At 37.1% G+C, this 20,749-nt stretch overlaps 2 protein-coding genes across 2 annotated transcripts; one reads left to right on the top strand and one right to left on the bottom strand.

Moving 5' to 3' along the window:
• The first annotated feature begins 1,670 nt into the window (after positions 1-1,670).
• On the top strand, positions 1,671-10,071 carry LOC141611187 (uncharacterized). The gene is made up of 11 exons (XM_074429664.1): positions 1,671-1,804; positions 2,292-2,357; positions 2,685-2,752; positions 3,230-3,263; positions 3,627-3,696; positions 5,312-5,369; positions 6,346-6,474; positions 6,734-6,825; positions 7,525-7,615; positions 8,630-8,708; positions 9,794-10,071. The coding sequence occupies exons 1-11, from the start codon at positions 1,798-1,800 to the stop codon at positions 9,844-9,846; spliced, it is 747 nt and encodes a 248-aa protein (XP_074285765.1). The 5' UTR covers positions 1,671-1,797; the 3' UTR covers positions 9,847-10,071.
• Positions 10,072-11,011: 940 nt separating this feature from the next.
• Positions 11,012-20,749, bottom strand: LOC141611186 (uncharacterized). The gene is made up of 16 exons (XM_074429663.1): positions 20,447-20,749; positions 18,562-19,255; positions 17,728-17,857; positions 17,436-17,637; positions 16,788-16,874; positions 16,618-16,677; positions 16,203-16,289; positions 15,903-15,974; positions 15,504-15,559; positions 15,074-15,159; positions 14,122-14,212; positions 13,628-13,785; positions 13,453-13,544; positions 12,730-12,792; positions 12,022-12,095; positions 11,012-11,428 (listed from the first exon to the last, which is right to left on the bottom strand). Exons 2-16 carry the CDS (start codon positions 19,124-19,126, stop codon positions 11,353-11,355), a joined length of 1,899 nt encoding a protein of 632 aa, XP_074285764.1. The 5' UTR covers positions 19,127-19,255; positions 20,447-20,749; the 3' UTR covers positions 11,012-11,352.

Raw genomic sequence — 20,749 nt, 5'->3', positions numbered from 1 at the left:
GGCAGGACGTAAGTAGGGTTTTGTTTTGTTTTATTTTAGAAGAAAAAAACGTGGCTCGATACCATGTTGAGAAGTAGAGAAGAGGCAGAGTATAGGAGGAATTGTCTTGTGTTTTTTCCATTTAGCAAATGCTCTTATATAATACAAAGTGATCCTAGTAAATAGGAAACAAATAATATAGCAAATCACAAAGATAAAGGTAGAATAACAACTTAACAGCTAGAATATCGATATCGTATTATTCCGATACGATATGCCTAATATATACTACATCCGATGTACTACTACCAGTTGTGTAGTTTTTGAGCATTATAATAAGTTTTCGAGTTTTGTTTAAAGTTTCTGGGTTTAATATAAAGTTTCTGAGTTCATTCATTTAAACACGAAGATCGAAAAATTACAATATAACTAAAAAACATTACATATAAGATCAGTTAAATTTGAATTTTGACGGCAAAAAATTAAAATGTAAATTTATAAACTTTAAAAAACTCAGAAAAAATACACATAACTTCAATAACAAATAAGGTATGAGGTAATATACTCGATGTATGTTCCTATTTCTCCACATCCACATCTACAAGTATTAATTTTACCTTTTTTTTCTTCTAAGACAAGGACTAATTTGATTAGCACGATACAGAGGTTACATAACAAGACTTATAATATATTGTCAACCTAAATCCTATAGAGAGGTTTGAATCTGAGTCCCTTGAGAATTTCACCCAAGTTTTAATAACTAAACTCCACTCTTAAGAGCTCCTTTTAATGTTTTTCAATAAGCTTTTTATTGGTTTAACGTTCATTTCAATTAATCTGCTTTACTGTTTGTCTTGTATTATAATTTGATTAGTTTGAGATGTTGAACTAACTGAATAATTAGGAATCCGATACCTAAGATTGAAAGCCTGGCAAAGGGTAGACTTAGAAGTAGTGGGTGGTATAGTCTGACAAGTTTCGAGAGCCCGTCGGAATCTATCTTAATGCTCACATAAGATCCGAAAAGCCTTGTCTAAGACCTAAATAACTGATGTTGGCTTAATTCCCCTGGAGATAACTGTGCATGTTGGGTTTGAGTCGGATCTGGATCAAGAGTGGAAAATGCGAATATGAATCTGGATCCTGTTGAATTCTGTCCACATCCGTAAGTTGCCATCCCTAGCCTAGACTTGGCAAAGTTGAACCCCCCGAATGATGCAACCTAAATATCCGATTCGTACTGACACATGAATTGTGGACCCAAACTTGACCCGAATCCACATTAATCTGATCTCATACTGACTCGACTTGAATTGATCTGATCTCAAACTGATTCGACCCGAATGTTTATTGTTGGAAAGTAACCATTATCTCTAAATAACTTGATAATATCCAACCAAAAAAATCAGCCATATGGCCATACCCGAAATGGAGCTCATTTCCTCTCCATTTCCTCAAAAGAAATGGAGAGGCAAGTGGCTATTAATGGCCCGGATCGTATCTTGATATCATCTAACGGTTCTAAATTTACGCATAAAAATAAAGGAAAATGAGGGTGAGAGAAGAAATTATTATTTAAGGGGATTGTGAGAGGAAATGGAGCGAAATGGATCGATCTAACTCCGATTTTCTTAGAAACCCGAACTGACGACCAAACCCAACCCGGCCCGTTTGCCAGGTAGCCCTAACATTGTCCGTGTCAAAATAATGCTCGTGAACGTACAAATTTGGGAAAGAAATTTCGGGGTTTTGAGTTTGCAACGCTAGTTCAAGAAATACTGTGTGTTGCGGGGAGCTTCATCTACAACTCTAGCAACAATGACGGGTAAATTCTCAATCTTCTTCAACAACAACTTTTTCGCTACATGTTTTTGTTGGTTTGATTCTCCGTATCTTATGAGATTTGATCGATAAATACAATTTTATACAATCGTACAACCTTTAATTATGAATTTAATTTGTTAATTCGATGAAATTAAGTAGACCCAGATGTTAAATTAGCTTGTTTATGCTGGGATTCTTGAAATTTTAGGAAATTTAGTATCATACCAATCAAAGTGATTATCTTTGAGTAGTGGCGGACTGCTAAATAGGGTAAACCTAGAAAATAAAAATCAAAAATTTTAATCACAAATGACAAATTTTCATTGTTCGGTGGAGCGGGTAGCGACCGTCCCTACTAGCCCCTGCCTGGTTCCGTCATTGCATTTGAGCAATTGAGTCTCTTATTTGCTCAAATTTCAGCTTTGTTTGACTTAATTATAATATGTTTAATTGAACTCTTTAGTTGATTTCTTGTTGTGTGATTTTAGACTATGTGCAAGAGCAGGAGATGGAGATTGAAGCTCTAGAGGCCATTCTTATGGATGAGTTTAAAGGTTTGTTGAAGCAAACTAGCCATATTCATAATTATGATTATGATCTACGTTACTCCGACTCGGCTCCAAGTGTCTGACACGGGTGCGTATCCAAGTGTCCGACACGGCTATTTTTTGAAAAATTGTCAAATTTTTAATATAAAATGAAGTGTCTGATTGTCATATCAATGTCCAAGGATCGAGTGTCGGGATACGGGTACGTGAGCTCATATGAAGTGTCGAAGTAACATAGATTATGATTTAGGGTTGTCGTTTACCATTATGCTAAATCTAGAGTCACTGATTATGATTTTCATGGGCGTTTTTTGTTATCTTATTTTGGAGCAGAACTTCACCCGGGCGAGAGTGGGCTTAACACTTCTAAGCCATGTTATCAAATCACCATAGATCCACAGGTATATTGAGAAAGACGGGGCTTTTCTTTTGTTCGTACCATTTGGTGTTCTAGATATAAATTGAGTGCATTATGGTTTATGAAAATGGTTCAACTCTTTGGTTTCTATCAGGATTCTGAGAGTTTATTGGCGTCTAGGAAAATAAATTTCTTTGAAACTGACTAATATTCAACTTGAATCTTGATTTGCATAGTTTTTCAATTTCTCGTTACACCTAACCATGATGATTGGAATGTAGCCCTAGTTTGCAAATAATTCAACTATGGTTTTGCGGTGAGTGAAGATAAAATGTTTGGGAAATCCAGTAGTATCTTCTGGAAATTGGACAGATTGCCTACTCTATATTGGATCATGTCGTTCCTTCATCTAGAACTAGAAAGTGGAACATGTCACTGCAATTCGTAGTTTTCATGTGCATAATCTTCATTTTTCTTACTGACTTACTGTTGGCTAAAGTTAATACTACCTTTTTTTCAGGATGATGAACCAGAAGACTCAGCTTCGCTGCCAGGTTTGTTATCTTATTCATCGCCTCATCGGTAGTTAAGCACTAATTCTCATATCAAATGATCTCGCGGCACAATTACCCTGAGACTGACGCAGTGACGCATATTATATTAATTTTTATTTTTTTTTCTGAGTTTTCAGCGGTTAATGGGTATTTGGGTGAAGATTTTAGTTAAATGGGTTGATTTCATTATGTTGATAAATCTTTCAGGGGACTAATTAATTTCTTAGCATGATTTGACAGTTGGATCTCTTGTTTTCTCGTAAATATATCAAAGAAAATTACTATGACGGCTACTTTTTTAAGTTGACTGTAGTTTTCCTCTTTCTGCATTTGGAGCTTAGCTGTTTGAATAATTTCTTGCAGTTCAATTAGCGTTGATTTTCGCGCACACAGAAAATTATCCGGATGAACCTCCGTTGCTGAATGTTAGAAGGTCAGTCCTGTGCACAATGTTGTACCGAGTAGTTTTTTCCTTTATTTTCTTTATTTCTATACATAACCTTGTTGATTTGCCATTACTGACCAAGTTTAATCAGAGTATTGCTGACTTAAGGTTATCTACGTTATAGAATTCGTTCGGTTAATTTCACAAATAAAAGCGCCTATAGACAGAGGAACAGTTATTATCTAAAAGGCAATAACCTTGCTTAAAGAGCTTAATTAGAGAATAATGGATTATAAAAGTTCTCTAATATTCTACGAGGAAATAAGAATCCTAAACCAGTATGGATTTAGTACATGCAAATTATCATTAATCCTAATAGCTTTAGGCGATTAATCCAGTAAAACTGTAGCTATTAACTTGCTAGAAATTATCATTTCTTGATGTCCAGTCAAATCAAAACTTGCTCCATTACATGTTCAAGGCAATCTAACTTCAACGAAAATACCGGTCATCCATAGTGTAATTCTTGCTAATTTGTAAGACTTGTGAGTTTGTAACTATTTTCACTTAATCTTCACAACTCTATCCTATATCGCCATTCTCTTTCATCATACTCCTTTCTTCGTACTACCCTTAAAAAAATGATTCCACCTAAATCCTACTCATGATTTAGCAAGGCTCAAGGTAAATGCTATAGGTTTAAAACTGTGAACAGTAATAAGCATCAATTAGACCACAGGTCCACAGATCACAAGATCACCATGCTTTCGGATCTCCGTTCAATCAAACTGCCTTTTTAAGTATCATGTTAGGTTCACGACACGTTCATTGTGGCTCATGCTCATGTGTAACATTAACTTGATTAGAAAATTCCAGTATAGTAACTTCACTTGAAAATTTACATTAAGTTTCACATCAATTCAATTCCCAAGTCACGTTACTTCAAAGAATATGTGATGAATTAATTGATTCTTGTCGTGGTCTTTCCCAACATGTCTTCTATTTCGTCATAAAAGAAGGGTGATATTTAGATTGAAGACAAGCTTATCTTCTCAATAGGTGACTTTGGTATAGAGGGTCGTCACAATGATTCAGGCTGCATCAATCCATGTGCAGCATATCACCATATTTTACCTGTATTTCCGGGTCTTAATATGCATTTGTGAAAATGAAGGCATAAGAGGTAGAGGAAAGACTAAACTCATGGGAAATCAACTCAAATTTCATATTTTAAAAAGGGAAGATACAACGCGTTTGGTAAACGTTTTTGAAATTCTGGCTGATTGGACTCTTTCCAACAATTGGCACCCCTATCTTTTCCTTATTCCACTTCTCGAACAAGAGACGGCCATTGTCTTGTAATTGAGCTTCTTAAAGATATTTTGTTACTGCCCTGCCCGTGCAAAAGGGCTTCTTTGATCCTTTGTACTTGGGGGTGATCCCCTTGGTGCTGCTTCAAATAGACTCAGTAAGTACTAATACATAACGACTAGATGACCATTTCTTGGGACTTTTTAAGTTTATAACCTCAATGTATAGGCTGTAGTCAATATGTGATGATTTGTCATTGCTGGATATGTGATTTAAGTTATAGTTGACTGTTATCCACTTTCTTATCCATCAAGTGATTCCAATTAAACATGATGTAATGTCTCAATTTCAGTTTGCGTGGAATAGCACTAGAAGATCTCAGAATTTTGAAAGAACAACTGGAACAAGAGGTGAGTTACTCCACAGTTACCTCGTGTATTGCATTGGGTGCTTTTTTTTCTTGATAAGAAGTTTATTGGCAGTCTAATAATTGAATACTCTCAGCACCAACTACTGTGATAATTCCCAGTAAGCATCATGCAATAAGTGTGCTCTTGTGAGGATTGATGCCCATATATCTATATATATCAATATATGCACTGTAACTAAGAACTATAATAGACTGTTTTCCAAATACTCCCTCCGTACCAATCCAAAGGTAACATAGTAAAAATGGGGGAAACCAAGAAAAGAGGGTAAAAGTGGGGGCAAAAGAGGAAAGCAAAATTGTATTATTGGGTTGGTATGCGGGGCATAAGTTGGTATTTATGTAAATATAAGGAGGAAATAAGGGTATTATGGTCAATTTACAGTCTATTTATAGTATGTTACCTTTGGATTGGTACGGACACTTTAGGCAAGTGTTACCTTTGGATTGGTACGGAGGGAGTATAAATTAAGCATATGAATTGTGTAGAAAAAAGGTTAAAATTCCAAGGTAACTAAAAATGTGTTATTTTCTCCAAACGCCCTTTAGCCTTTGTGACATGCGGAGTTTTCATTTTCATCTGATTCCATTTCGTTGGAGCCAAAGACTCGTTGGTATTATGAAGTTCAGAATCTTATGGAAAAAAGAAAATTGGCTCACTAAATTGTGTGCGCTGTTGGTATTATGAAGTGGTAGTCTGTCGATGGAATTCAGGACCAAATTTCCATTTTGGGTCAGTCCCTTTGTGCTCAACACAGGAGTAAAGTTGTGTACGTTTAACCATCTTATCTCGCTGTAGGCAGGAGATGCTGCGGTAATGCTGTAGGACGCTGGTCTATATCAGTATTATCCGCTTAACACACTGGCAATGTTATGATGCTTGATTAATTTAATCGTGTTATTGTGGAATTTATTCATGATGTGAATTTTTTGTTTCTTTCTTTTTGTGTTTCATAAAGGCTGCTGAAAACCTTGGGATGGCTATGATATACACATTAGTTTCATCTGCCCAAGAATGGCTGAATGTAAGATTCAAACAGGAAGGTGTGACTGAGAGCACAGCAGATGATGATTTAGAGAAAGATGATGTATGGTATCAACTTTTTCTTGTTCCCCTACTTGCGTTTCTGTCCTGGTGTTCAATGCTTTGGAATTGAGCAATAAACTTAAATTAAAAGAAAGATCAGATAGCTTGCAACCTCAAATAAATATTTTCCTTTTGACCCATGTGCTATCTTACTGCAACTCTTGCAAATGTCGGACACAGGGTTTGAGTTTTGGGTGGGTCTGTTTGGTGAAAATTTGTGTTTGGACTAATATGAAGCTTCGTGTTTTCGTGATCATTAGGTAATAGTACCACACGGAGAGCCTGTTACCGTTGAAACGTTCTTGGCTTGGAGAGAAAGATATGAAGCAGAGATAGCACTTGAGCGAGCCAAGTGAGTTTCTTTTGTTTTAGAATGTCGTTATTCTTATTTAGTGAGCACTTATCACCTATACAATACTTGGTGGTTGTTTACTTAATATAGGAACTGAAATTTTCCTTCCACTGCAAATTCCGAGGAAGTAGAAACAAATTCACAGGAATTTTCTCATTTTGTTGGGTTGTCAATGAGGGGAGTAATTTCTAATGGGAATTTCCACTTACCTAGGGTGAAGTAGATAAGCAACGTCTCCCATTATGTTGAAAGTATAAATTCATAGTACTGCCAACTCATCCATTTTGGTAACAGAAATGTCAAAAGAAAAGCAGCCTACAACCCTAAACATTCAATTCGAATGGATTTCCAATTCACATGTTTTCTAAAGTGAACAAACAACCACTTTATATTTATAAACCTTTTTTTTATAGTACTGAAATAATGTCTCATTGACTTGTTCAAGATTAAGGTTTGTAGCTTACTTGGCTGTTTCAAATAGCTTCTTTCCCTAATGAACCAACAGTTTCCTTGTTAATCATAAATAAGGAGTTGATATTGATGAAGGATACTCTTATAGCACATTAGTGTTAGCTAATAATAAGGGATAAAAATCAGACTTTGCTGCCAGGTCATTAAATTTATTAACAGAAATATTATGATGTTCGGTGTTTCTGCTTCTTGAGGACTCTTTGGACATTCATTTACCGTTGCGTTCAGGTTAATGCCAGACTCTGCGCTTGCTACTACCAAGGAAAAGAGGCTATCCGGAAGGCAGTGGTTTGAAAGTGGAAGAGCGGTTGCAGCAGCCGTACGTTTCTTCCTTGATGCTAATTTTCAATTTGTCATAGTTATTTTTGGCCAATGGATGGAGTTTGGCTTTGTGAACACATTAACATTGTTTTCATGTTTTTTCTCTATATTATTACTTTCTTTGTTCATGAATAAATTTTCGCAGTTTCTTTTGTACGAGATTTAAGGACTTCATTTAAAGGTGGATAAAAATGAAAGTTGAGTAAAGTTGTAGGATCACAATTCAGAAACCATAATAACTATCACAAATAGGAATAACGCATACATACAAAGGAAAGATCTCAAGTGGGAATGTTATTAATGGACTCTCGAAAAAGCAAATCGTGAAGTTTTTTATTCATGGATAGATGGAGTAGTTACTGCTGTTCAAGAAAGGATTTATGTATGCAGCCTCAGCCCTAGAGGTTTTTGAATGTAAAAAAGGCGCTAACTTATCATTAGGATTTTCAGTTGATTTGCTCTGTATTCTTTTGCAATCAATAACCAGAAAACCCAGACAGTCATTTGAATGATTATAAAACACACTTCTATTGTATAGTAGCTTATTCATATAAGAATGCACCTATTAAGGTGTGCTTAAATAGAAATGGGGAGCCAAAAAAGCTATGTGATCTACCTTTCTACAAAGTAGAGTTATCAGGGTTGAAGTTCTTGACTCAAAATTTTCTGCTCTTGTGCACTCGGTATTTGTTTGCAGTCTATAACTGAAAAAAAGATGACCTTTCAGTGTATAGTGGCTTGAAATGTTTGTCAAACCACAGGGTTTTGCTGTAATGTAATTGTACTACCAATCATGCCTTCATGCTTGTTAACTTACTACGCCAATAAACTGTAAATCTACCGAGAGAGAGGTAAGTTCATGACCGTGGTGGCCTGTTTAAGTTGAGTGAAAATTTAGAACAAGAGTTCAAAGAACTCCCCAGGCAATTGTATATTTCCTCAAATCATAGTGAGAAAACAGTTAGTAGCATTAAATTTCAAAGCATCAAATAACCGTGTGATATGTTTGCAGAGAGGTACATTGACAAGCAAAGATGAATCCGATGTTGAAGATGAAGAAGACATTGACTTCGACGAGGACGACTTTGAAGGTATGATATTCTAGAATTTTAAAATGACATATTCACAGAACGTGGATGGGACTGTCTAAAGGTACAAATGCGTGAGTTTTAGGTTTTGGTGTTAGTCTTTGGCTTGAAGTCTTAAAAGCTCACACATGCCTCTTCTTTAGATAGTTATGCTCCCTCCATAGTCCATCTAAATCTAGTGAAATAATAAAAGGCGAACTTTAGTTAACACTTTTACTTAAATGGGGAATATGTTTGCCATAGTTGATTATTTCATCACTAAATGTTAAATATAACATCTAGTGAAGTGGGGATAAAATGGATGGCAGGAATACTAATACATGAGTCGTAGTTTTGGGAAAAAATCAGGAGACTCTGAATCTTGTGTCATTTCGAATCGTTCCATCTGTTCAGAAGAAAATACGCTAAATTTTATGTTGGAATCTTTGGCAAACACTACTAAAAAATTGTGTTGCTGTTATCACTTAGCTGCAGTTATTAGGATAGTATGGGGAAACCACAACTCTAATAGTGTAGCTCTGTAATGTTGTACTGTCTCCATGAGACAATAGTCAGGGGCAAAGATGCGTGTCCCTCGTTCTTTAAAAAAAATAAGCATTTAGATGTCGAGTTTTGAAAAAATTGTGGAAGATAAATAAATAGATGTCATTATTATGTTGCACTAGCTCTTTAAAAACAGCTTTCTTGTGGGCCACTTGTAATCGAGCTAGATGTTGTGGGTTCAATAACTGGCAAAGGTTTCAAGTATTGGCTGTTTCTTCTGCTCCCCCTAACCAGCTAACCATGCAACAAGTAGTAAATCTTCTGCTCCGTAGCAGTTATAAGTCCAATTTTTTTAAGTGACCGTGTTTGATCCGTTTCAGGTCAACTTTTTTTTTTCCTTTTTGATTTTTCCCTCTAATTCTATTTTACAACTCGCATGAAGTGTGCATTTCCTCTTCATAGATCTTAGGTCCGCCACTATTAATAGTGACCTACTCTTAGTCTGTTATGTTCAGCACAAAAATGGTTAGATTCATCTTGTTTCCATTATCTTGTTTCCAAGATAATGTTTGATATGATGTTCTGGTGTTTGTGATGTAACCCAGATGATGAAGACGACATGCTAGAACATTATTTGGCGGAGAAATCAGAAGATTAACCAATTCTTCAAGAAATGCCTGCTTAATAGTGTACTTGAGTTTTGGGTTCTTGCCGTCTCTGTTAGTCAGAGCATATGAGAATACGCGTAGCAGTCTTGAGATGTTATGCTACCCGCCATCAGCAAAAGCCACTATGGTGAAATATTTTGTTGTATTTTGTTTTGTATAAGTAAAACATTTGCGTTACAATCAGAAACAGGGACGGCCTTTGTCCCTTTCCCTCACCCATTTGTTAGTACACAGCCGACATGTTTGTGTTTTGGTGTTTCCGTCACCTATTCGTTTCCACGTTTCTACTCTCTCAAATACTTATTCTCAGGTGACGAGCTTGATTGTAGATCAACAGTCCTCGAAAACTATGGCCCCAAACTTGAAGCAATATGATGTATGTTGATAAACTAACATAATAATGCCCCAAAACCTGACCTGGTAATAATCCAACGGCGTACCAAAGATCATATGGACCGATAAAACTTGAACTGCTTTTAACCCCTCCAGGGCCGACAGTTGATTATGTGGGTAGGTTCGAGTCGCTTTAAGGCGTGGCCAGCGCTTTAGAATTCATGTGGTTTTCTAGCCTTGAAAATCTGAACGAAGTTAAATGCCCTTATTACTCCTGTCGGGGGTGTTTGGTTGGGAGGTTTGGAATGGAATCGATTCTAGTCATTCTAGTGTTTGGTTGAGATATTTTGGAATGGAATTAGAATCCCGATGGATTCTCATTCCACCCAAACCCCTTGGAATCTCATAGTCCCATACCCACCTCCTCCCTATAGATTCAAACTTCATTCTTTCATGTTTATTTTTCTAATGAACAAAACATGTTTTGTAAGGTATGGAATTGAAATATATGGTTTTTCACTTCAATACATTCCATTCCTAAATAGTGAACCAAACGACCCCGAAATGTTTACATATGCTTTATACACCCAAAAAAGTGTAAACTATTGATTAAGACAGAGGGAGTATTTTTTTTTGTTGTATGTGTGACTAAGAGAGTCATGTTGACATACTGCTGACACTCGATGAAATTCTCACCTATTGTAATAATTTTTCAACTGCCCAGAAAAAAATTCTACTTAATTGAAAAAATTGGCACAATTACCCCCATCTCGAGCAAAGTACATAACCAAAAGGAACACAAGTTACACAGCATACAGTAAATAATCCAAATATTTTGCAATTCTTTTCTATTCATCCACTTTGAGAATTTACACTTCATTAGCTAACGCAACTAAACTTTTGGGAACGTCATTTACATATCTAGTGGGTCAGGAATTCGCCTGTTAAATATTTATCGACCCAACGACTATAACCATTCAAGTGTCTCATGACTCCCATCCTATTTAGCCTCTCGAGTTTCTTACATGTATTTTACAATATCTGAGAGCATAGCATCAAAATGTTCGATGTAGCATCAAAGCTCAGAATTCTTCTACTTTCTTTGAGAGGAGGATTAACCTTTGGACTCTTTTCGAAGATGAATGCACCGGAAAGAGTCATCTTCACACACATCCTTGGCCTGCCATACCTTGCGAGAGGCTCAGAAATGCACTGATCGCCGCACCATAGACTAGAGCACTACCAAACACAAAAACACATAAAATAAGGAAAGGGTGAAAATCAATCTCTGTGTAAGCGACATACAAGATTTTCTCTCTACGACCTTCCGTTCAACTTAATTTACTACATTTGATACCTCTCTTTCGAAAGCCCCCATTTCCCTCCAACCCTACAACAACAACATTACCCTAGTGCCTCAATGGCTCCCGCAAATTGCGGGGTAGGGGGGGGGGGGGCGCGGATGTACACAACTTTACCCTTGTGTTAGAAACACAAAGAGGCTGTTTCCGAATGACCCAAGATGAAAATTGCGTCGAGAACTGCATCGAAGGACTGCTACTTCACAAGAAGAGAAAGAAGCGCAGCAACTTTCGTAAGCCATTTTGCTTTACTCCATCATAATCCACAAAGAGTAATGAGTCTTTGGCTCCATTGGAAATATGGAGAAATTTCCCTCCAACCCTAAACAAGAGAAATCGTATTCCTCCATTTCTTTCCAAATCCCTTCATCCAAACAAACGGTAAATGACTATATGTGATCCCCATACACAGCAGACGCTTTAACGGAAGTCGAAAGATAACAAGATATAAGGGAACACATTGGAACTTACTCCGGTCTTTCTTTTTCATAGCCAAAATCCATAGCTCCTTTTAATGTCTTTTGGTAAGTTTGTTTCATAGCATCCTGTCAATGAAGCAAAAATGCAATAGCAAGAATTTAAATATCTCGTTGAAGTTGACCGTAACTGATCAAATGCAGCAAAGTGTCACACACTCAAGTGTAAACTTCCATGTTGGACTATTCAAGCTTATAACAATTGTGTGAATGAACTACCCTGTAGTGAAATACACTCTCGTTTAATTATCTTCTCAATCAGGGATTCAGGGGCCTACATGATAACTTATAGATGTAAAATCTCAAAAGAGAGACTAGGCTAATGACATGGTCGAGTTGAGCATAGTGTTTAGCTTCGCTAATACATGAGAGTATGAGACAGCATGCATGTCGAAACACCTAAGTAAACTATAGTACTTGAATATATTAAGGAACTAACTCTTTGTTTGGATACAAGTTGAGGGGAGGGAAAGGGAGGGGATAACTTTCCGTCCAAATAATATCGTGGTTCAAAGCATTTTAATTTAGCTTGGAGGGAGGAAAATGGACATGGATCCCTCCATTTCTTGACAACCCAACTTACTAACCGAACAAAGAATTGCCCCACTCCCTTTCATCAAAACCCCTCTACCTATGTCCGACCTAGCTTTTCTGCCAAATAAGCATGTGAAAAAGATTGAAGGCAAATTGTATATTTGCTGACCTGTAACTTAGACTCAAAATCCTCAGGGGGCCATTGATTCAGTTCAAGTTCTCCAGCAACAACCTGAAAGTAAACATTGTCTCGATTACGCACAGACAACTATAGATCAATACTAGAGCTTAATGATGTTGATAACGCCTCCTTCGGTAATTCCAATTGCGCAACAATTATTTCAAGAAAGATTCAATTTAATGTCTCCACTCTTCAACAACAACAATATTACTTAGTGCCTCAGTGGCTCTTGCTTGTGGGAAAGTAGGATTGTCAGATATAAACATTCTTACCCGTCTGTTTTTAACACTGAGGTTGTTTCAGGCTTTCAGCTGATCTATTACGAAAATTGTGAAGTAAAACGCACGTCTGCTATTTCATGATACAAGATTTTTTTTTTTTTGGCAGCTGAAATAGAGTTTTTATACAGATGACATTTGACTCATTTGGTCAAATGCACTTATTTTTCATGATACAAGAAAAATAGAGTTTACTGAACAATTTTACTTTAATCCATTGAATTCCAAAGTTGAAGAAGAGTGATAAACTTTGGTGAAAATTTTGCTTTAATCCATTGAATTCCAAAGCCGACAAATAGTGCGCCTTTTGCACAGTAATTTCTACATGCAGCCAAATACCCTTAGGCCATGTTTCTCTAACGCAAACGATAGTTCATTTAATTTTTCCACGTCTGCCAATACCATATCAAGTAAGGCACGAGAGTATTCTTACCCCTCCAACACCAGCAGCCATTGCTGGTGCAATCACAATGTTGGCTTTTCGAATGATATCAACAGCTTCAGGAGTACAAGGCATAATAGAACCTGGTCATGCAGTTAAATTAACATTTTCAGATTTTAAATATTTGAAAGGATAAGATTTGACCCAAACAGTCATTATATTATACCTTCAACTAACAAACTACAACCAGAATTAACCAAGTTGAGGGCATCAGATTGATCTATTTCATTTTGTGTTGCACATGGAAAAGCAACATCACATCGCTCTGTCCAAGGTTTAGCTTCATCATAGTACTTTGATCGTGCATAGGTTTTAGAATAATCTCTGTTGACACAAATCAAAAAAACATTACAGAATTATCATTTATCAAGCCCTTCATGAGCTAAAAAAAATTAGCTTTGTTTTGATAGCGGGATTTGGAAGGTGAAGGAGAGGCAAAGGAAGGGGAATGGTTAGCAAATGAGTCGGACGGAAATGAAGGGGAGACGAGGGGAAATAGATCCCTTATTTTCCCTCCTACAAGTCAAAGTAAAGTTCTTTCAACATAGAAAGATTTGGACGGAAAATGATATTGCCCCGTTCCCTCTCCTCTCCCTTTGCCTTCTCTTTTTGTATTCAAGAAAAGAGTCTAAGAATGTTCAAAGACATAGGAAGTACCACCTCAAGCTTCTTCCTTGAGATTTAATTTCTTTTACAAATTGAATCTTCATATAGTCAAAGCCATCCTCATCCACCAAGTAGCCCTTTGAATCTATAAAAAGTGCTCCAGCAACGAACATGTGTACCAACAAAAGCAGCATAATTGAGCGTTTTGAAGTAATGGAAAGAAGCAGCAACAAACTAAGCAGCCAAGATGATCACCATGAAACTCTTGTTCCACAGACTTCCCACATAAATGGAATTTCGGCAATTGGACTAATTCAATGCCATCATGAAACAAACTACATTCTGAAAATGTACCCCCTCCTTCCCATGTATGTTGTTTCTATTTGACTTTGGTGGTCAAACACTGTGCATTTTGTCCGATTTTAATCTTTTTTTTTTTTTTTGACGGATTGTCCGATTTTAATCTCACAACATAATCTAGACCATTTTTTTGAAATGATAATTCAAATAATTGTTTTGATGACTCAATCATAGACAAGATTTAGTTCGTAATATAGCATATATTTAGAAAAATTAACAGTCAAAGTCGACATTGATTAATAACCTAAGTTAATCGGAATAATGTAAATGTGATGGAGGGGGGTAAATCTCAAGGCCTACAAACCAGAAAGCGACAAAAACAGAAAATGTCTCAATGCAAGCAAATCAAGGCAAGTGTTGGAATCTACATTAATACATCACATAGCACATGAATTATGTAATAAAGGATCAGACAGGTAGCCGGTAGGCACAAACATTGTGATATCAGTAAAAATGTATCGTAGTATGATATCACAACTAACATCAATCACCATTATTATTAACATGATTTTCACAGGTGAAGATAATACACCCATAAAAACATTTGTCCACAGAAATTAAGAAAAAAACTAAGCATTAGGCACATACTGCACGTTGCATCAAGCAATGGCATAAGATTTATCAACCATAAGTTTGTAATATGTACCAGACACGGTGATAGGAATGGCCTCATAGCCAAGCAACTTCTCTATAACATGGAGTGCAATTTTCCCTGACCCACTGACCACACACCTGGAGAAATAGAGAAGTGACATGAGAGGCGGATACATCTTCTAAAAAAAGGTTGCGGGCCAATTTAATCAACAAATGATTTCTCTGACCATGAATAAATTTCCTGGTTTCAAGTTTGGGGTGTCCATGAATAATCACCCCTCTTAGAATCGTGTACGGGAGGCTATTAAGGTTTGTGACGTGGTGACGCCACATATTTCATCAACTTGCATAGTTGCATTTCCAACCACTTCTTATCATATTCCACAGTTTTTGTGCAAACAAACCCAGACGTTTATTCATGGACAAAGGTATTATTGAAATACTGCATCAGTAAATTCATTTATTAAAATTACACAAAACACCTCAAGCCCTTCAATTCTCTGTTTGTCTCTCCTAGAATCAGGTTCGCAAAGAAAGCCTGCAGAACTTAAGAACATTGATGAGATCCAAAACCGACTCAAGAAAACATGGCAACTTGTACCTGCTTAAAGAAGAATAAGGGCGAAAAAGAAAATTGTCGTTCATCGTGAGAAAAACAAGGGGTTTAAAAGTATTTTCAGGTGCTCTCAAGTCAAAAGTGTCCCAATTAGCTAATTCACTGCCAATATACAATGAATTTATTTTTTTGCTATACCCTGCCCACTCCAGAGAAAAGAGGGGAGTGGAATGGAACAAATTTGCGCTCAAGAAACTACACAATAAGAACAAACAGCATGAAACAATACGAAACGTTGACAATCGAACACGGCAAGTCACTTTACCAGCCCATAGCCAGTAGCTTCAGTTCGTAGGCTAGAGCCGGACCACAGAATTCTTGGTCCTGTAAAACAGCCCTGCATAAGAAAGCCATAGTGGTATTGACGTGAGTTGTGAGATATTGCTCGCTTTTGACAAGGTTAAGTTGCAGGAAGTAGCCAAAACCAGCATAATTGGAGCAAAGGGAAAGAATATATACGTAAATGGCTTCTCATATTTCTCATATCCACTACGTAGAGTTGTAGCCACAGAAAATACAGACTACAGCAATTAACACAGATATTAGTATAGCAATGGTTCGCTACCTGAAAATGACCAGCAAGGCGTCTGTACTGCCCAAAAAGATAACCCATTTCTCGAACACCAACACCCATTTCCTCTGAAGGAAGATCCTACAATATTTGAAGATACACCAAACAAGATTTTATTTCACCAAGGACTCAGAAAATTTTCTCCACCATCTAGACAATACAATAAGGGGCAGCCCGGTGCACGATGGCGTCCCCGCTAGGGGAGGGTCCGTGGAAGGGTCCCACCACAAGGGCGTAATTGGGGCAAGCCTTCCCTTGCCATTTTGGCAAGAGGCCGCTCCAAGGACTTGAACCCGTGACCTCACGGTCACAAAGCAACACCTTAACCGGTGCGCCAAGGCTCCCCTTTTTTTTCTCTTTCTTTCTTTTTTAATTTTTTTTATATAAGCAAATAAACATTTCAAAATACCTGATCAGGCCCCAAGTATCGATACAATTCATTGATAAAACTTTGGCAAAAGCGCATGATCTGCAGACATGGACACACAAATGACAAGTTTCTTCCACCAGAAGGGGAAACAGAAACTGATAAGGAGAAATTTGGTAAGCACTACAAAATTTGGAAGATGACCACGGAACCTCATTGTCACTTTTTCCTTTTGGATCAAAATCACTTCCACCGGCTGCCCCTCCCAGTTTGTATGGAGATAAGGCATTCTTCAAAGTCTGCCCTACAGGACACCATATGTTGTTACCTTGTACCATATTAAACTGTCTTTTACAAGGAAAGATAGCTAAATGAAACATATGCAAGTCATTTTTAGTGAGGAAAAAGTCAAATGGGAGTGTTTGATTTATCTAGTTTTAGCAGTTTTTCCCTTATATGTTTTATATAGACTGGAAATATTACAAATAACCATCAAGGATATACTCCTCCAAAATCATAACACTTAAGTAGACTGCTGCTCAGACTCGGCTAGAAGTACCCGACATGGATGTGTGTCTAAGTGTCAGATTCGTCTATTTTATGGAAAACAAATCATGTTTTTGGTCTAACAAGAAGTGTCTGAGTGTCCTACCCACATTCGAGTGTCAAGTGTCCGACACGAGTACACGGAATCTCATGGTATATCTCTATTTCAAGAGAAGAATGTTATCAAATCCAGAAATAAGAACGAATGCAAACACTGCAAGACACATTTATTTATCCATTTCTAATTTTTTCTTGTTTGTGAAAGTTGAAGGAGAGGGGAATTAGTCAAAACCGGTAACACGCACAACGTATACCTGCTCAAATGCAAGGAACTTTGCAATACTTAAGTTCATTAATGGGTGGAAGCGTATTCCTCCCCTGCAAGGACCTAGAGCCTGATTAAACTGCACTCGAAACCCTCGATTAACGTGTGTCTCACCAAGGTCGTCAACCCATGGAACTCGGAAAATAATTGTTCGCTCAGGTTCAAGCAAACGTTCAACGATATTGACATAACTGAAAGAAACAATCACAGGTTCACTACTAAAATATTGTGATTATATCTTCATTAGTATACAGCCACAATGATAAATCCAAGGGACTCACTGTGAATTCTTTGCAAGCACTCTTTCCATACAATGTGCCGCTTCTTGGACTGATTGAATGAACTCAACTTCATGAGGATCTCTTTTCAGTGCAGCTTCAACGATTGATCCAGTTGTTTTGGACATCAGAGCTGTGTGTCGTAGATAACATCACATGAAAACCAAAAGTAAAAACCAAAATTAGCTAAAGGTAAAACATAATCAACACAATTTAGTGATACAAAGTGCCAAATAACACGGAAACCCATCTTCCGTGTGTATTATTTAGCGTACATCTCACTCTAACGCATGATGGAAGAACCGTCCACCTAAAGTATCCTACAAAGTTCCCTTTCTATCATGCTAAGAAATAAAGCATTGTGCATGCACACACACACACAATAAAATGAACTCAATTTACTTTATGAACAACCCAACAGATCCTCAAAACATGATCGAAGATATGGATGAAGGGAAAATTAGGTCATAGAAACCATGACTCCTACACACCAAATATCTATATTACTTTGGTAGCGTGTCAGGCACTTGAAGTATAAGACACGACACAAAACTTCGACACTTCATTTAAGAACAAAAATTGAAATATTCGTGGTGAAATAGTATCCGACACTCTGAGACCGTGTCGTGTTCCACATTTGCATCCGAGTCAGAGTAGCATAGCCAAATATTGCCACACAGGAATGGCTATAACAAGTCAAAATATATTTGATATTCTATGATACCAAAGATGCAAAGTCTTACTTCGACAACAAATATTTTCGGAGGATAACCAACATGTTTAGCACATCACACCACAACCTGGCTAACATTAGTATGTATAGGTAAAAACACTTACCTTTTACATAAATGGGTTTTTCAACAACAATTTTCTCCTTGGACGCTGTCTGTAAACGAACAGCTTCTTTATGTAATAGGCTGTTATTATGCTCTTCTAGAGCACTCATTTGCATATTTCTACTACCTTCATTTCCATAGGGGTTCCTCCTATGCTTCCTGCCATACTCTCGACAAACCGAACAAAATATCCTCGCGGATCCATCTTTTACATCAACGTATGCCCATTTGTAAGTATCAGCCCACTCCTCCCTCCACCTTTTGACAACCTTTTTCTTCTTCTTCATTGGTTGACTCTTTGACATATCTTGATCATCACTCTGGAGAGTGGGCAACATTGCCATTTGCTTGGTCTCATCTTGCTCCCCAGCTGATGGCTCATCTTGAGAAGCGCTAACAAGTGTGGTGCTCCCAAATGTTGCATTATAATCATCACTAACTCCGATTTCTAAATCTATTTCTTCTCCAACCCCGAGTTCCCTAACTATCAACTGATGCCTCTGATGTAGTAAATCGATATCCTCTATTGAAGAATTCATCTCTAATCCACTTACTGGATGTAACATTCAGCATGTCAATCTGAACCTCCCTACAACGACTTTTATTCGGCCCAAGGACCAACTAGCCACAGCACGCTCAACTCAACTGCTGTAAATACTCAGCCTCCATGCTGACACAAGTAACCAAATGTAAACCTGGATGCACATTAATACATTAGGCGAGCAATCAAAATACCCGTTATAACACAGCTCCATAAGTGAAAGAGGGTCTCACGACAATCAACATTACCCATTAACCAACTAACTTAAAAAATAACTACCCCAACTAATTCTCATATAGGTCAGTCTCACAAAATGATTATCACGAGACCATCTCATACGATAATTTGTGAAAAAGCGATTTGTGCATAAACTTGCCAAATTCACCAAACACATCAAGCAACAAACTTGCCAACAATTTTATCAATTTATCATTATCACACTCTTTTCCATATTTCCAATGGAGCCAAAGACTCATTACTCTTTGGTTATGGATTATAATGGAATAAATCAAAATGGCTCAGTAAAGTGGCTGCGCTTCTTTCTTTTGTGAAGTAGCGGTCCTTCAATACAGTTCTCGACGCAATTTTCATCTTGGGTCATTCGGAAACAACCTCTTTGTGTTGCTAACACAAGGGTAAGGCTGCGTACATCCGACCCCCCCTTACCCCGCAATTTACGGGAGCCATTGAGGCACTGGGGGTAATGTTGTTGTTGTTGTTGTTGTTGTATCATTATCACACTCATCAATCAATTCATTAACCAAGAGCCATTAAAGCGAAACCGCCTTGGGGGATGTACAATCTCCATCACTTGGAAAATCATAAGCACAACCCAACTGCTTAAAACTAACAAGACAGTACTTGCATCAACAAAGAACTACTCGTCCTGGTCAATTGTTTTCTTTTGGTTTTGGCATAAAGACCAAGAAAAGAGGGAAGGGCCAATTATTAAATTACTAGTGGACTTAGTTGAGTGTGAAGGCTCAAATTGCTCATCAAATGCATTCTAAATAGAAAGGACAACAATTGATTTGAGACACCCAAAAATAGAATAGGACAATAAATGACCGGGAAGGAGGGAGTACAACCAACATAAACACTGGTGTAATCAGGATTTACAGTTAGGAAGCGAAAAATTCCAGCAGAGGCGAATTACTAATACAATGAGCTAATTAGGAAAATTTTCACCAATTTCAACAAAAAATTCAATAATTTTCATCGTCCAGCGAGGGCGAGCGCCCCTGCTATCCCTCTAGTTCCGCCACTGAACATAAACAAGCAAATAATAACATTCAAAATATTAAATGCCCACAAAATAAAATTGAGAATTATTTGGAAAATATACCTCCAAAATCAAAGGAAAGATCAAAACTTTGGAAATTTGAGTGATTAATCAACTGGGCATCTCTATTTTGGGTTGAATTCAACGTTGAAAATTAAAATTTTAAGAAACTTTGATCCAATTGTTGAATTTCAGTTGTTCTTGTAATGAAATTTTGACCTTTTATTTATTGTAAAAAGATCTTAATTAAAGGGAATTATATGGAAATATTATGGATTAATTGGTGGAACATGATTTTGGAGTTGGAGAACGATGGGGTGTAAAGTCTAATACTAATAGAAGAAGGGCGACTGTGAAAATGTTTCC

Source organism: Silene latifolia, chromosome 11 (assembly GCF_048544455.1).
Source record: "Silene latifolia isolate original U9 population chromosome 11, ASM4854445v1, whole genome shotgun sequence".
In the NCBI taxonomy this organism is placed as follows: domain Eukaryota; kingdom Viridiplantae; phylum Streptophyta; class Magnoliopsida; order Caryophyllales; family Caryophyllaceae; genus Silene; species Silene latifolia.
The sequence above is the reverse complement of the archived record's forward strand: the minus strand, read 5'-3'. Positions and strand labels throughout refer to the sequence as shown.